General features: G+C 38.1%; 1 protein-coding gene across 5 annotated transcripts in view; it reads right to left on the reverse strand.

Moving 5' to 3' along the window:
- The window catches only part of STRBP (spermatid perinuclear RNA binding protein), a gene marked incomplete at its 3' end in the record, with an annotated part of 66,298 nt that overhangs the window by 25,089 nt on the left and 23,035 nt on the right, over window positions 1-18,174 (reverse strand). For all 5 annotated transcript variants that reach the window (XR_014247771.1, XM_082403281.1, XM_082403279.1 and 2 more), the window contains 7 exons: window positions 17,829-17,926; window positions 17,519-17,630; window positions 9,018-9,110; window positions 8,428-8,627; window positions 4,191-4,349; window positions 801-935; window positions 457-597 (listed from right to left, as the gene is read on the reverse strand). Coding sequence is in view for 4 of the 5 variants with exons in the window: in XM_082403281.1 (XP_082259407.1) it covers window positions 457-597; window positions 801-935; window positions 4,191-4,349; window positions 8,428-8,627; window positions 9,018-9,110; window positions 17,519-17,630; window positions 17,829-17,926 (938 nt within the window). The remainder of the gene's footprint in view (window positions 1-456; window positions 598-800; window positions 936-4,190; window positions 4,350-8,427; window positions 8,628-9,017; window positions 9,111-17,518; window positions 17,631-17,828; window positions 17,927-18,174) is intronic.

Raw genomic sequence — 18,174 nt, forward strand, 5'->3', positions numbered from 1 at the left:
GTAATGAACAGAAGCAACAAAGGGTCAAGTTCTACTGTGACGCCCTCAAAGGAAAACCCAAAATAAATAATGCAAAAGGACAAAACTGGAAAGGAAATGGAAGAGCACCTGCAGACTGTGATGAGAGTAAGCCCCAAATATTCTTGGCAGCTTCCCTAAACTAAACAAATGCTAGTATCTCATTAAAGTCCCAACCCTCCAACACTCTACCTCTTCAAGAATGACCTAAAGCCCCCAAATAATGCTAATAGTCTCTTTTTAATATATAATTTGCCTAAAAGACCACAGAACAGAGAACCACTAATCATATTTCTATTATTCATGATCAAACCCAAAGAAAAGGTTGCCAAATCCAAGAAAAAGAAGTAACTTTAGGAAAACCTGAAGTGGCACAAAGACAGGAAAGGAAATTTAATTCTGGTAATATCTTTCAAAGGTTTAATGCTTAACTCATACCTGAGGGATAATCTTCTTTTTCTTATTATTTGCTGCATTGGGTCCAGAAAACAGCTTCTCCAGGGCAGCTAAAGCTGCACTTGCCTTTGCCACTTTCTTATTTGGACCTGCACCTCTGAATTTCTGTCCATCTACTTCTACCTAAAATTAAGAACAACACTCTGCAATTATCCCATGCAATTCCTCTACACAGTTGTAATTTAAATGTATCACAACACAGAAAACACCAGAAGTCAAACAGTACCATAAGATTTGACTCACTCTAAAGCTTTTTTATATATAAGCTCAGGATATCCTATGTCTTTGAGGGGAAAAATAAGGTTGGCTTGTATCTAGGTACACACCTCCATTACAAAGCGTTTGTCATGGCTTCCACCAGTCTCCGAGATGAGTTCATACTTAAGACCTCTTCTTTTTTCATTGAGCTCCATTACAGGATTTTTGCCACTTGCTGTGAGGATAGGGCCCTGAGTTCTTACCTAAAAGGAGGTTCAATCAAGTAAATTTTTAGAGTATTAGATTTCGTATTAATACAATTATACTACGTCTCTGTTGAAAAAGAGGCTCAAGAATTGTACTTTAAAGCATTCAGGGGCTAGGATGCATGATCACTTCTGTATACAAATGGCAAAATATCTTTAAAGGTATCGAAATTCTACAAGCAGTAAACATCACAGTAAGTCATCTGGCCAGCCTGCCGTGGAAGCAGGCTGTCTCAACAGATCAGTATTCAAGAGCAGTGTAGCCTTGCCATCACATGGCACTCCAGGGTCTGATCTGGGGTGTTCAAGATCTAAGAACAATACTCTAAATGACTGACAATGTAGGTAGAACAGTTGAGATTCACATGACACCTGAGCATTCACTGTTTTTCATCTTTAGGATTAGGAAGAAATAACTCTAAATTTGGGAGACGGAAAGAAAATGTGCCTACACACCTCTCAGTCTCTCTAAAGAGATTTAACGGCACCTAGAGTAAAAACAATAGGCTACAGACTATGAATTCTGAAATTTAAAAATAATAAAAGCAGTCATTCCCTGACCTCAAGGAGCTAGAGTATAGAAGGAAGGATTGATCCAATCACTGTAAAACAATGTACATTATAGAGCCCATGTATATTATGGAAACACAGTACAAGGAATCATTTTCTAGGGCAAACAGGATAGTTTTCCTGGAAGTGACATGCAAACCTGACCTTAAAAGGTAAGTACCAGACCATGAGAAGGAGAAAACGAAGGAGAAGGGCATTCTGGACAGAAGAAACAGCCATGCAAAGGCCCAAAAGAAAGAAAGACCATTTGTTTGGGAAATGGCAAGAAGTTCCATTTGGCTGTATTAAGCGAGTGAGGAGAGGAAAGCAGAACCAGATTAGAAACACTCTTGATGGAGCCAAATCATAAAGGACTTCAAATGTCATGCAAATGAGCTTCAACTTTATCATGGACAATGGGGAGCCACTGAAAGACTTAAATCTGGGTAAATTCACAATTAGACTAGAAAACTGCTCTAGGAGTGGTGGAAGGAACTGACATAAGGATAAGACTAGAGGAAGAGAAGTAATTCACGTAAGAGTGTGAAGGCTCAAACGAAGAGAGAGGCTAGCACCAAAAATAAACCACAAAACACCACAAAACTATAATTTTAGAAAGGAAAGACCCAACGACTGAGCACTTTTTGAGGTTAGAGGGCATGTCTGTAATTCTATCCCAGTAATTGCTCAAGAAATGCTGAACAAAAATGAATTATTACATATAATAGGATTTTCATGTATGTAAACCTAATGGACAGCAAGATTCTCTTAAAATACTCTACGCTGATTTAAAAAGTGGTTGATGCTATAAAAGTGAAACACTGGACAATTTTTAAAGACAATTTTAATAAACATTCCTGGGTCTTTTGCAATAAACCACTTCTTGAAGAGTTTTTAATAATCTACATCTTTTTAATTTCAAGGCAAATTTCTGGAGTCCATCTTTAAAAGGTAATGAGTAATTTCTGAAACTACCCTATGATTACCCTATGGTAATCACTCCTTGCTTTCCAAATCTGAAATCACTTTTATAAAAATGAGTCAAGATAAAAATATTTGCAGTTCTAATCAATTATTACTATTTTAAATGAAGAATAAGAGCTTTCTCCCCTCCCCATTACTAGATTATACAGAAGCAAAGCAGAGATGGATTCACAACCAGAACCTCCACATACTCTCATAACTGCTATTAGTTTAGCCCACACTGCTCTCTTAATTCCCTTTGAACTTAACAGTCTGTACCTCATAATTAATGCGCTCTTTTTCTCTTACTATTTATAACACTGCCAGCAAACCATCTTGGCCTGCCTGTGACAACCACTTATGAATGACTGGTCCTCTCTAAAGCCAGGTGCCATGTCTTCTATCCTCCACAACATCACATGAGGAGTCAGGCATGGCTTTCACAGGCCTCAGCCCCATCAGTCCCCACCATACAGGCCCACCTGGTACTTCTCAAACATTTACTTTCACAACTCCAGGTATTATACCTCCTATTCCTTGGCCCAGAATGCCTTCTTTCCACCACTTCCCCACATAGCAAAATCCTACTCATCATCTGAAACCAAGCTCACAGTTCACTCCCTTTGATTTTACATGTGTGTACATTTCGTAATCACATCCTCCTTTGAGATTTTACATTATATTCATTTTGCAATCACGGTGCTTATCACATTACATCATAATTATGAGCGTATCTTTTGCCCTTCTATCCTGAGAACATCTTAAGGCTCTGGACACAATTTCTGCAGCATCTAGCAGTAAGCAGGTACTAAAAGGGGACAAAATTATAGTCCACTAAGTCCTTGATAGATACTCATTCTTACAAATGACACTTTTTAAAATTTAATGTAAGCTCCTGCGGTTACTTTAAAGCCAATTTTTCTTATGTAGAATGCAATAAGCAAGGGCCCCATGAATTCCCAAATAAGCCATGTATACTCAGTACTTGGACTTTTGTCTCCTTCTATTATCTGTGACAATACGTCATAGGTCAGGACTTGCTCAAGAGTCTGAGGAACATACTAAATCAGACGCCCTCTTTAGGGCTGGACCAACTCAGTGATGACCCCACTGACCCCCACAGCTTAGCACAAATTTCGAATAATCCTAAATTTCCCCATTAGATTTTTTTTTTTAAGTTTGCAAACATACATACATACACATATTCATTCATTCATTCATTCATTCGTTTATAGCACAGCAGCTTGTGGGATCTTAGTTCCCCGACCAGGGATGGAACCAGGGCCCCCTGCAGTGGAAGCATGGGGTCCTAACCACTGGACCGCCAGGGAAGTCTCTAGATCTTTTTGTTTTTCACTCTTCAGTTATTGTTGACGTTCCTGATACATTATGATTGTGAAATGCTGGAAGCAACTCCCATGGCCAGCAAAGGAGAAATGCTAGTTAAATTAGGATACATCCATGTGTTGTACAGTATACAGTTATGTTTACAGCGATTTTTAGAGTTAAGTGAAAAAACAAGATGTAAAACTGTATGAAAGTATGATTGCCTTCATAAAAAATACACATAGAAAAAAGGCTGGATATAAATAAAGCAAAATATTAATAATGGCTGCCTCTGGAATACATATACTTGTATATGCTTTTGATTGTCTCATTTATACTTCTCCATACCTCTCAAATTTTTGACAATGAACATACATTACTTTTCTTCCAAGGAAAAAAAAAATGTAAGTATACCTCTAAGGTACTGGAGGTTTCAGTTGTAGAATTTCCAGTATTATTGCTTGAGTTTGAAGACACTGTTTCATTTTTGCCTTCATTATCTGACTTTTCATCGGAACTCATACATTCAATATCTGCATCAAAGCCCGTTGGGTATCCCATTGCCTGCAGTACCTGTACAAATTACATTAAGATTCAGTTTTATTCAAACACCAGACACCACAGAGAATAGATGAAATATTGAGAACAACAGTTTCAAACCCACAACATTTGAAACCATGAAACACCCTGCAGAAAGAGAAAGATGGTGCTAAATCTATAAATCCTTGGTTAAAAAAGTTTTACCTACCAGAGTGTCACCATGGAAAATGGGGGAAACCTCCTCAGAGTAATTAGGTTTAAATAACGGATAACAGAAATGCAAACCTGAGGCTACTCTGGGTTCATTTAATTTGGAGATGAGAGGTAGAGAAACAGAATAGCCAAGTTCAACCAGTGAGATGAGGGGGAAAGTAAAATCGCACACTATGAAAAGTACACTAGGCTAAAAAGGAAAACACGTGATGGTCTAACTCTTTATTTCTCCTCTGGTCCTCAGTTTTTCAATTTGCAAAACAGGAAGACTGATTAATTGACCTCTAAGTTCTATGACTCAATCCAATAGGGGAAATTAGCACAGAAGGGAAATCAAGGAGTTTTCTTTACCTTGGAGCCAATATGCCTGTTAATTACAAAATTACATCTGAAGCTTTCTACTATCCATCCCTTTGGCTTTCCACTTAAACCATAATCGAGACTTGAAAGAAAAGATTCAGTCTCTAGGTTTATTCTCTACCACTAAGTGAACCAGGAACAAGTTTAGGTTTGTATCTCCATCCCTGCCTCTCAAGGCCCAGTTACATTATGGCTTCCCCCAATGTTCACTCTTCTTATATTTCTACTCATGCCTGGCATTTCTCATCTTTTTTAAAATACAGTTTTCAGAACAGTGTGTGTGTTTGTGTGTTTTGTACACCTTTTAATATCTCCTTCCAAGTTAAACTGCTTTTTAGATGTTTGCAGAAGAATATGTGCACTAGCATTTTTATAAGCCTCTATCAAACTGGTTGACACTGCATTGTCAGTTACTGACTTAAAGGTCTGTACCAGAACTAGGTTCCTAAAGATCCCTATATTTGTTTTAGCTTTTGACTAATGTTTAAAGTTGCTGGAGTGTAAAAGCAACAGCATATTTCTTTATAATCCCAACTATACCCAATAGGTGTCTCAAAAAACTGTTACGGCTGCCACACAAATGAGAAGCCAAACAGCCTAGCCTTTATAAACAATGGCATTCTGTACAAAGGATTCTGCCAATATAAATAAAATATTACTCTAAACAAAAAATGGGCAGAAGTAGACTTCTGTACCTAGAGAACTTGAAATTAATTTACCCAATTCATATGGAGAACTTGGCATTCTGTTGAACGTTTCAAATCGTAAATAAATTCCTTATATTCATTGGGAGTAAGGCCAAGAATACTTCTGTAACATCGTAAGTTCTAAGAGTACTCAGGTAGGACTTCACACTAAGTACACTAACATCGTTTGCTTATACCCTTGTCAATATTTATAAAGAAAACACCTTCTCCACTGCCTGAGTCCTGCAAATATGCTCTCCCTAAGAAATCGCGTCTCAGAAGGAATAGTTATCAGTCTGGAGTTAACATCAGGCTAACACAGGCTGCAAGTCAAAAGCCAAGAGTCCCAAAGAAATTTGATTTGTTTACTCCAAAACAACTAAAGACACACAGTTTCCCAATTTAATACAGACAGTTAAAAGTCTAATGTGAATTATTTAACACCACTTCTCTCTGCCCTTTTCTCACATATCAGATTCATTTATTGTTTTTGTAGCAACATATTTCAATACATTTATAAATATTTTATATAACTGATGGATAATCTCAAAGGATATTAGAAGTGCACTTGCAATACATCACAACTAACAAAAACTTTTCAAATTATTTTTCTATGAACACATATTCTAAGATTACTAACTAACATATGCTACAGAAGTAAAAAGAAAAAAATATGGAGTTTTTGGACTTCTAGATCCAGCTTGTTTGGAATCAATATTAAGGCCATGATTCTTCCTGCAGCATGAAGAGGGGCCTATAAAATATGTCCCACCTCCTTTCATGCAAGATGCATCCTTCTATTAAGGACCATAACCCTCTATTTACTTTACCATGTTGCACCATGCAATGTTTCTGCCCACCTTCACCATTTGACTGTTGGTAAAAAAGTATATTTTGCTCTTTTCCACGAAGTTTGAATCCTGTTTTATCTCTGATTATAATTAACACTTGTTTCTGCAAGATTAGCAAAATGATGACAAATTGATGAAGTTCTGTAATGGGCACATGGATGTGTACTGCATTATTCTACTTCGTGTTTGAAAATTCTCATAATAAAAAGTTAAAAAAACATATATTAAGGCCAAAAAACTGGTATACCAAAGAAAAGTGAGTTTCAAATGTCTGGCAAACAAATCAAACCTAATAAACACATCAACTGAGCTGAAAAATCACAAAATGATTCTTGGAAACAAGGTGACTGGAAAATCCAGGGTAACCATGCCTGTTTTCTCCTGGACAGGGGTCGAGGCTGAGAAAGTTGATACCCTCAAAGACAAGGGGCCAAGAGTGAAAACACGCAGCACACCCTACCCCATGGCTCTCCACTCAGGAGAAAGTCATACTCGTGGCTTCCGCACAGTAGAGAGCCGATGGCTCCGGAACCTCTGCAGAGGGGCTTTACCCATTGTCCCCTTCAGCCGATCTTTTCCCCACAATGATTAAGATTCTTTTCATGGATATGGCTGATTATGTCCTTAAAGGTGTCCTTTGCGAGGGACAGTCAGGAAGAAGGACCAGAGGAGGAGGGGAGACTGGCCACTGACCCTCATCATTCTAGGGTGCGTGCTGCTGGGCAGCCACGCTCCTCCTCCTGTTCTTACGTCATAGACAGTGAATTGATATTGATATTTCAAAAGCTTTCTGGGTCAGATGCTAGAGAACTTATATCCAAATTTGTGACTCATTCTCAGCATACTTTACAGCTAAGTTATTAAACTGTATTTTTAGCCTTATTCCTAAATTCACTTTTTCCCTCATTCTTAGTTTTCTTTTTCTGCCTCATTTTAAACTCATACTATTTCAACATACTTAAAAAGTACCCCTTTTGTAAAAAACATAACATTCTGTCCTATAATTTTACAGCTTAGTTATTATTTTTCTGCATTGTGCTTATTACTACCTGACAAATAATTGACCCATTTGTATATCCCGCTGTCTTTCTCTCCATTCTATCCTCACTAGAATGCAAGCTCCAGGAGGGCAAGGACTTTATTTTGATCACTGCTGTATCCTTAGCATCTAGGATAATGTTTGCATCTACATTAATAATACTTGCAAACTGGAATGGCTATGAAAACAGACCAATTACATCTTATGTCATACTGTAACGTAATAGAACTTTTCTTTAGTGAAAAGTGATCTTCCATCTACTTGATCTTTGACATTTTCGCATTTGTCTGCAAGAGGTCAAATGTAGTCATGGAGAGATTCCAATATTTAAGAATTTTCTATAAACCTATATGCATAATTGACTGGTTCAATCGTGGGTCTTATTCTCTATGGAAATATTCTGAAATACAGAAAAGGCACCACATGCAAAAAAAACACATTAAATTTATTTATGACAGAAAAAAATCTGCAAACAGCAAAATATCCAATGATAGGGGAATGTTTAAACAAACAATAGTACATCTATATCATGTTAATCATACAGCCATTAAAAATTATTTATGAAGATTTTAATAACGTAGAAAAACACTGATGACATGTGAAATGAAAAAAAAAAAACAAAATCAGAGCATAAAACTACATATACACTGTGAGCTCAACCTAAAAAAAAGAAACAGAAAAAGACTGGACGTATATACTATATACAAATATTAATGAACTGCCTCAGAGATAAGCAACCAACGTAGTTTTTATTTTTTTACTTTTTTGTGTTTTGCAAATTTTATATGATCAACACATTTTATAACCAAAAAAAGAAGAGTTTTGTGATCCAGAGGTGACAAAAGACTGTATGTTATTGTCATTAAAATCTTGAAAAATTCTGTTAATTTATTATAGATAAACAAGCACCTTATTTACAACATAAAATAACAAAGCACTGTTGAGTAAAAGAAATACTGTACCTTCACTGCTACGTGAAGTTTTGCTGTTTTCTTGGATGGTCCTGAGGCTTCATATGTTGTACCATCCACATCTACAGACATTGTGAAGACTGGGGCATGGACAGGGCCAGACTGAGATAAGAGCTTATATTGAAGCCCAGGCCTGATCTGATTTAGCCTCATTAGTGCATTCATAAGGTCTATTGCTTTGCTATCCAGAACTGTAAGAGAAAGAGGAATAAGATCAGAAGTTAAACCATTTTGCTTTAATCTATGTTTCTGTAGGTTCCTAGTGACCACTATAAATTCAGATTTTAAAAAGAATTTCAAAACGCACATATAAATTAACTTCACTTCGTAAGTAATTCTAAAATTACTGCTTAAATAATTATGCTAACATCACTGTAAAAGTAATATGCATTACCATAGCTATACATTAATTTTAGTTTGTCAGTATATTTTAAGCAAATGATGCTTGGAAACAAAAGTTATTCAGTCAGTTTCTTAAAACTCCAATTCAAATCAATCAAATTCTTCACTTTTTAATTTTTATTTTCCTGAGACATAAATCCTTTCTAGTTGACATCTATAAGAATAAAGATTTTACACACTTTTCCTTAAGTTTCGTTTCATCTTCTTATTGGGATCTTTATCATCCCCTAATCCATCTTCAAATGGCCTCTTCAGAGCTGAAGACCCAGCACCTAAACAATTACAAGAGATTCATTATCAGTCAAAACAATGATTCTACTTACTCTACCAAATGTACCTAATATGTTCAGGAAGGAAAAATCTTAGGAATCACAAGGACCATAAGACACTTTCACTGATCAATTAAATATTTATAATCTTGTAATAGCAAAAAGTTTTAAGTGAATCTTTATGAAACAATATTATCCCTTTTTATAAATATTTATTTTCCCATTTATTCACATATACACATACAAATATCTATGCATAATATTCACATCTGTATACGCACAAACAGAAAAAAGTCTGGAAAGATATGTATCAAAATGTTAAAGGTGGTTATCTGGCAGTAAGATTTATTTTCACTTATGTCTCTTCAAATATTTCTATAAGTTCACATTTATTATACTATTAATTTTTTTTTCTTTTTTAAAGGGTTGTGCACCAGGTTGTATCCACCGAATGTACCTTTTCACCAGCCCCTTAGACTGGGGTGGTGTAAGGCTTTGTTGCTTGTTTTGTTTTTGTTTTTTAAACTTTGGGTTTATTTATTTATTTATGGTTGTGTTGGGTCTTCGTTTCTGTGCGAGGTCTTTCTCTAGTTGCGGCAAGTGGGGGCCACTCTTCATCGCGGTGTGCGGGCCTCACATTATCACGGCCTCTCTTGTTGCGGAGCACAGGCTCCAGACACGCAGGCTCAGCAATTGTGGCTCACGAGCCTAGTTGCTCCGCGGCATGTGGGATCCTCCCAGACCAGGGCTCGAACCCGTGTCCCCTGCATCGGCAGGCAGATTCTCAACCACTGCGCCACCAGGGAAGCCCCTATACTATTAATTTTTAAAGTCCACATGTTAAATCTTATGCTTACGGAAATATGATTATTTCTCATACTATGACATATTCTTCTGTCTGCCTGTTCAAATTTCTATTCAAGATTTTATTTACAGTTCATCTTCCCCATGAAGTTTTCTTCAGTTTCCCTCTCATCTCAACTTTTTAGAAGAGTTTCTATGGTATCAGAAATATAAAGTGTCATACGTAGTCTTGTGTCATTGCCTATTTCATATACAGAGACCTTGTGTTTCCTTAGTGTTCTATGAAGGTCAAAGATATTTTCTCCTTGTCTGTATCTTATAAACTATCTAAATAAGACTCAGAAACAACATAATGGGTATGGAAAAAAAACTAACTGAACTAATATTAATCAATTTCTTAGATAAAGCAGTTAGTTAATAATGCCATCAAGACATAAGGCAGGAGCTTTGGTGTCCAAGATAAAAACAATCAGAGAAACGCTCATCAACCTGTCCAAGTACCACTTTAAAGAACTCTGTGTTTTCAACGTAAGAGTTGGTTGCTGGGTTTTTCCTAAAGGAAAGTTATGCTCAAAAGATTCATGCCATAAGATTTCCAGATACTTCTTAGTGAAACCTTGTAATAACACTGAGATTAACTACATATTCTCTGATCATCAAGATTTATTGTCCCTTGGGGTAAACACTGACTTCAGCATTTGCTTGAGTCAATACTTACCACTCAGGTCAATCAATCTTGATGTGCTCTCTTCAACAGAAGGCAATATCTGCTTATATCTGCTTAGTATTGTATTTCATTTGCATTACATAAAACTGTGAGTTTGCCAGTCTCCCAGAATGCAGTCTTTAAGAGATAAAGTTAAAAAGGAACAACATCTATTCAATCACTCTCCCACTCATTAAGTTACATTAAAAGCTGCTCCCTGATTGCCTGGAATTCACCAGTTGGCTTAGACATATGGATCTATTCTCTAAATCCTCCAGCTACGTGAATAGAGCTTCATGGATTAAGCTTCCTGCTACCATCCCTGCCCTTGGATAAGGGCTGTAAAATCTGGAGCTAATCATAATAGTAATGGGGAGGAGTGGGGGGTTGGGGGGGATGGGCTTGTGTTACAAAAAGCAAGTTGTTTTCAACATCTACAGTATCTAGAAACAAGAAGTGACCATTTCGGAGGCAACAATTTTTTAAAACAATAGGTGAAGGTTTACCATATGCCTGGCACTGTTCTTAATACCTTATATGGATTAATTTATTTAAGCCTCACAAGCACCCTATGAAGCCTGTACTTTCATCATCCTCATTACAATTTCATTCACGTATTCATCCAGCAACAAATATTAATAGTTTTTCTATGTTCAGGACAATTTTAGGTGCTGGACATATAACAGAGAACAAAACAACGTCCCTGTTCTTAAAGAGTTTGCATCTGGTGGTGGAGACTAAGCCCAACATGTCATATGGTCCCGAGCACAATGGAGAAAAATAAGAGGCTTAAGGAGGAGGATGTGTTGCTATTTTTTTTACATGTGATGCCCGTCAGAAAGGTATCACTTATAGATAAGGTAGCTTTCTGATGAAGATCAAAAGAAAGTAAAAGAGTAAGCTATTCCGCTATTTGGGGAAAGAGCCCCAGGAAGAGAGAACATCAAGTACAAAGGTCTTAAGGCAGGAACATGCTAAGACATAGCATACAGGCCTGAGTGGTTGGAGTGGCGTGATAAGGACGGGACAGGAGCAGAAGATGAGCAGGAGCAGTAGCTCTCAACCTTAGCTGCCAGTAATTCACCAGAGGAACTTCTGCAAAATACACAAGTTCCACTTCTAGTACGAGAAAGTAAGTCACTTGAAATAGATGAGAGCAACCAGAAAAGGTGGACCAAATGTCTGTTCCTGGGCAACAAAGAATTATAGAGCCAAGATCCGAGAGACAAAGGAAACCCTGCTCTGGGGGCCACATTTCCCCTGGGGGTATCTTCCACATCCAGAAAAAGCCACTAAGAACTGAACAGAGCACCTCAGGCACCCAGGTCTCAGGGGTCAAAAACTGGACTTTAACGACCTCCAAAAGGGGAAGGCCTGGTGAATTCCCCACGCTGTGGGTTGGGCCTCTGCAATGCCACATGCTAGAAGTAAATGAAGTAGAAATAGTCTGGATCTCACAAGGACTGAAGCCCACCTTCAAATCACCTTAATCCCTGATTGCATTAATATGATCCAGATTGCCAATTCCACTAGTCATCTCCCAGAAACAAATATAAATCCTCCCTGGAGCACTATATCATTACTCTAGGCTTTAATTCCCTCCAAAATTTTTAAATTTAAGTCTCCATCACTCAAAACAAAAACAAAACACAGGTACATGAGAAGACAAGATACTGTGATCAAAAATCATGAGAAGCAGCAGAAAACAGAAACAGATCCCAAAGAGACCCAGATGATGAAGCATTCTTTCAGAAACAAACTTTATTAAAAAGAATGATTATGATGCTCAAAAAGAAAAAAAAAATCAAGAAGAATTTGTGGCAGAAAATCTGAAACTATAAAAGAGCCAAAATTGTAGAAATTAAAAACTGGCAGACCTGCAAGAGGAAACAGACGATCCACAATAGAGGGGAATTGGCATACCTCTCTCAGCAATTAAGAGAACAAGTTAAAAAAAAAAAAAATGTGTGTGTGTGTGTGTCTGTGTGTGTGTGTATACAGGTATATAAGATTTGAACAACACAATGAACAAATGTGACCTGACATGTAAAGAATATTCTAGCTCTACCACCTACAGAATATACATACTTTTCAAAGTATGAATCATTTATAAAAACTGACCATGTGCTGAGCCATAAATGAAGTTTCAAGAACTACCAAAGGAAAAAAATCACACAAAACATGTTCTCAGATCACAGTAGAATAAATGAGCTCAAAAATAAGGAGATAACAGACTTCCCTGGTGGCGCAGTGGTTAAGAATCCGCCTGCCAATGCAGGGGACACGGGTTCGAGCCCTGGTCCGGGAAGATCCCACATGCCACAGAGCAACTAAGCCTGTGCGCCACAACTGCTGAGCCTGCACTCTAGGGCCTGCGAGACACAACTACTGAGCACGCGAGCCACAACTACTGAGCACGCGTGCCACAACTACTGAAGCTGGCGCGCCTAGAGCTCGTGCTCCGCAACAAGAGAAGCCCACGCACCGCAACGAAGCGTAGCCCCTGCTCGCTGCAACTAGAGAAAGCCTGTGCACAGCAACAAAGACCCAACACAGCCAGAAATAAATAAATACATAAATTTATTTTTTAAAAAAAGAAAGAAAAAGTGTCTGACAGTACCAAATGTTGTTGAGGATACAGAACAACAGAAACTTTCATACACTGCTGGTGGGAATATAAATTGCTATATATACCACTTCCTAGGTCATATACTGGCCCAAAGTAACTCCTGGACCTATACTCCAGGAGGCATGAATAAGAAGGCTCCCAGCAACAATGTGGGTGGCTGCCAAAAAATAAAAAGAATCCTAATGTCCTTCAAAAGCACAAAGGATAAGTTGTAGTATATTCATAATGGATACTATATAGGTGTAAAAATGCACTATAGCTATATGCAGTAACATGAATATATCCCAAACAATGCTGGACAGACAGACGTCAGTCACAAAAGATTAAACTCAGTATGATTCCATTTCTATAAAGTTCTAGGCAATATCCAATTAAATTGTTTAAAAAAGCATACAAAGGTGGAAAAGCTTTAAAGAAAGTCAAGGAAACGATTTTTAAAAAATCAGGAATCGTAGTTCATGGGGCAGGGAGGTGATGTACAGGATAAATAAATGGCTTCTGAGGTGACAATGTTCCGTTTCTTAACTAGGATGGTGATTATATGGAATTGTTAAATCATTACTTGTTTTTAAATTTATTTATTTATTTTTGGCTGTGTTGGGTCTTTGTTGCTGCGTGGGGGCTTTCTCTAGTTGCGGTGAGCAGGGGCTACTCTTCGTTGAGGTGCGCGGGCTTCTCATTGCGGTGGCTTCTCTTGTTGTGGAGCAGGGGCTCTAGGCGTGCAGGCTTCAGTAGTTGCGGCTCGCGGGCTGTAAAGCACAGGCTCAGCAGTTGTGGCGCACAGGCTTAGTTGCTCCGTGGCATGTGGGATCTTCCCGGACCAGGGCTCAAACCAATGTCCCCTGCATTGGCAGGTGAATTCTTAACCACTGTGCCACCAGGGAAGCCCCAAATAAATACTTTTTAAATGATACATATTTTATACTTTTCTATATATGTGCTATATCTCATAACTAAATATAGCAGAAATAAGTGTTCATCTGTGTCCAATGTTGCTGAAAAGCTGCCTAAGATGAGTACTGAAAGCTAACCACTGAACGTAATAACGTGAAGGTCACAGGAGAGACTTAGGTAGAGTGACGAGGAAGAAAGGCTGATTAGAATAAGTTTTTTTTTAAATTAATTAATTAATTTATTTTTGGCTGCGTTGGGTCTTTGTTGCCGTGCACGGGCTTTCTCTAGTTGCGGTGAGTGGGGGCCACTCTCCGTTGTGGTGCGCGGGCTTCTCACTGTGGTGGCTTCTCTTGTTGCGGAGCACGGGATCTAGGAGTGAGGGCTTCAGTAGTTGCAGCATGTGGGCTCAACAGTTGTGGTTCGTGGGCTCTAGAGCGCAGGCTTAGTAGTTGTGGCGCACGGGCTTAGCTGCTCCGCGGCATGTGGGATCTTCCCGGACCAGGGCTCGAACCCGTGTCCCCTGCATTGGCAGGCAGATTCTTAACCACTGCGCCGCCAGGGAAGCCCCTAGAATAAGTTTTAAAGGAAGTGTGCAAAAGGAGAAAGAAACAATAGGCCACTCTTTCTGAAAGTACTGCTATAAAGGGGAGCAGAGAAATGGGACCCTGTTGGAGGAAGCTGCAGAATCAAGGGGGAGTTAAGCTTTGTCTTTCAAATGCGAGGCATTATAGCAGGTTTTTATGCTGATGAGAATGATCCAGTAGAAAAGCAGAAAAGGAGGAAATGATGCTGGTGAGAAAAGAAAGAACTGCTAGAATAATGTCCATTTGTAGACAAAAGGGAATGTGATATAGTGGACAAGTAGAAAGGCTGGTCTTTATTCAGTCAAGGGAGGGAAAGCAAAGCACATGAGTACTTCCAGCAAATAAGGTCATCAGATGAGAGGGAGGGCTGGGGAGGGAAGTGTGAAATGACACAAGATTTGCAACAGTTGTCTAGGAAAACTGGGGAACTCTAGACTTTACAGGATGATTTCCAGCCAACACAGTCTACTTAAGGTTAATGTCTGAAACTTAAAGGGAAAACAGTTAAGATGACTATGTATTTTTTTCTCCAATGATGTCCAACAACCTGGTGTAGGCACACAGTTGGATTTCAACCAGAGTTGCCAGGAGGAGAGGATCAACAAAGTGAAGGTATATGCTAGGACGTGATCATTAATGACGGACCACGTGAATATAAGCAGAGAAGGGACAGAAGTGAGAACATGAGGAAGGAGAGGGACTATGAAAAGTTAACAGAATCAGTGGTGAGGTTCAAGAATTGGAGCAGGAGTACTGCTCCCAACAGTATGATGATGAGAGGTGGTTTACAAAGTGGGATTCTTGAGAATGAATTAGGGAGAAGGCACAGGTACAGTTACTGAAGACAAGGTCTAGGATATGTCCACAGAATGGGCACCTGAGGTAAGGTAGAAGACAAGGTATTTGTGGGAGAGGAAGTCAAGGAATTAAGAAGTCAAAATTCTGAAGAAAAAAAAAAAATCATCTAAATGCATATTGAAATCACCAAGAATTCTAAGAATAAAGTTTAAAAGCAAATGTCAGGAGGCTAGGTGGTAAGAACATGAAAGTATGAGGAAGACTGCAGCAAGTGTCTGGAGGCAATGACCTTGGCTCCCTCATCTTATAGCTAAGGCACAGAATGGGTAGGTGACCTGCCCAAGTCATGCAGCTAGTAACTGACAGGGCTCAAATGGAAACACCAACTGTCTGGTTCTATTTTAAGCTATAAATTGACAGACCAGCAGTTCCCAAACTCTTGAGAAAGACTGTTGATGTTAAAAAAAAAAAAAAAAAAAACTAAGTCACGTTAACAATAGATATACTTTTACTATCTAGAGAAAGAAAAAATACAAAACCAAAAGAACTGCTATGAATTCAGTGACTGAAATAAAATTTTTCATTATTAACCATAAGAATCTACACATATATTTGAAATATATTTATTCAATCATTTATTATATATTTATTCAGTCATTCAATCCAGAGACATGGCTATGTGAATCTCTTTCAAAAATTCTTTGCTGCTGTGTGAGCACCCTCTGGAAGAAAACAGCTTTCATTCCACAACATTTCTTGAGCATTGGTTTTGTAATAGTTATGTGGTGAGGTCTGGAGGATTCCTTACCCTTGAGGAGTTTACAGTGTAAGGCAGTGATTCTCAAACTTTTCAGTCTCAGGACCACTTTACCCTCTTAAAAAATTATTGAGCACCCAAAAAACTTTGTTTTGTGGGTAATATCTATCAATATTTAGCATATTAGAAATTAAAACAAAAAAATTTTAATGCAATATACAAAAAATTTCATTAGCCATCAGAGTGACGATGCCATCACAGGTCATATACAGCTTCTTGACAACTGTACACTCATGAAAGACAGAGTGGAAAGGGTGAAAAAACAAAGCCTTAGTATTATTATGAAATAATTTTGATCTGGTGGACTCCCTGAAAAGTCTTTAGACCCACTGGAATTCCAGTGTTTAAATAAATAGATTGGGCCACTGCACTATTTTTGTCATATAAAAATTATTAGAATAATATCATTTGTGGTAGGTGGGTTGTCCCAGGTGAAAATATGGTGTTAAACATCCCACCTTCTAGTATAAATAGAGATGAAGGAAGGAAGGGAGGGAGGGAGGAATGTTTTTTGTGGCATAATGAGAAGAGTAAGTGGATTTGCATTTGAGTATCTACTGTTTCCAGGCACTGAATTGAGCATTTTAATCTGACAACAGCCAATAAGGTTGGAATAATATCAGTACATAAAGTGATGAACTAATCGCTCAAGAGCTAAAGCTAGTAAGCAGGGGGGCTATGACTGGAACCAGGTCGCACTGACGCTAATGCCTGTGCTCTTCCTGCTGAAACTCTAATCTGAGTTCACACAGACTAGTACAAATGGAAGACAGTCCTGAATTTTCCAATACACTTTTCTCCTCCTCTATGTTTTTGTTTTCTCTTTCTTGGTTACATAACACTTCCAATTATGACAAGATCATCAAACTGATGAGTGACCGTGACAACGTCTCCTCCTTGTTTGTGACTTTTCTCTTCACCTCAGACCAGCGGTTCTCAAAGTGTTGTCCCTAAGTCTATGCAGTAATGGAATCTGATCAACAAAACCAAATGAGTTCGTCACTAATAAGAATAAATGACAGCAAGCTGATGTCACTAATGGGACAGAAGAAAACCAATAAACGTTCTTATATGACTTGGGTTAAAAATTAAGTTCTCTCAGCTCTAACAAGAGACGCATCCCATGGCCATCTCCATCACTGCCCACATCCAACCCCAATAAAAAACTTGCACACTCACCTTCTTTATCAGTAACTGACCAGGAATATTTCTGAAAAGGCTTACTAGATGGAAGGGGGTCCATTTCCAGCACTTTATAAATCTGGCCAAAGGCTGATAGTCTGAGTGCATGCTAAAGAACAAAAGATTGTATTTATTCAAATTTCAAATGTTCCATTCATAAAGCCCTTAGAACATCTAGCTAAAAACACATTCATCAAATACTATTATTATGATGACAAAAGTCCCTAACAGCAGGCAAGAATAAAGTGTTTAAATAAATTACATGATATCCCTCTAATAGACCACAGTGATATGGCCCATCTCATACCTGTGCACTGTGGGTAATATCTTCTTTTTGTTGGATGGTCATATAGCTCAGAGCATCTGTTGGGTCCCTCTCACAAGGATCATGAAGACCAGGACCCCCTTTGGCAAAGGCAAAAGAAAAACTCAAGTATCATTCAGAACTGAGTTTAGAATTCAATAAACTAACACAAAATAGAAAGAAAAGAATGAAGAGAAAAAGAAAAAGAAAAAAAAAACTAAGGAACGAGGTTAAAAATCTGCTCAATTTAAATGGAGTAAAAAGGACACTCATTTTCAGTATGTTAGCATATAAATGTCCTTATTTTACTAGAAGTCACTTGTACATCTAAGGTCAAAATTGGGTTTTA

The sequence above is a fragment of the Balaenoptera borealis genome, assembly GCF_965194805.1.
Source record: "Balaenoptera borealis genome assembly, chromosome: 8".
NCBI classification, from domain to species: Eukaryota; Metazoa; Chordata; class Mammalia; order Artiodactyla; family Balaenopteridae; genus Balaenoptera; species Balaenoptera borealis.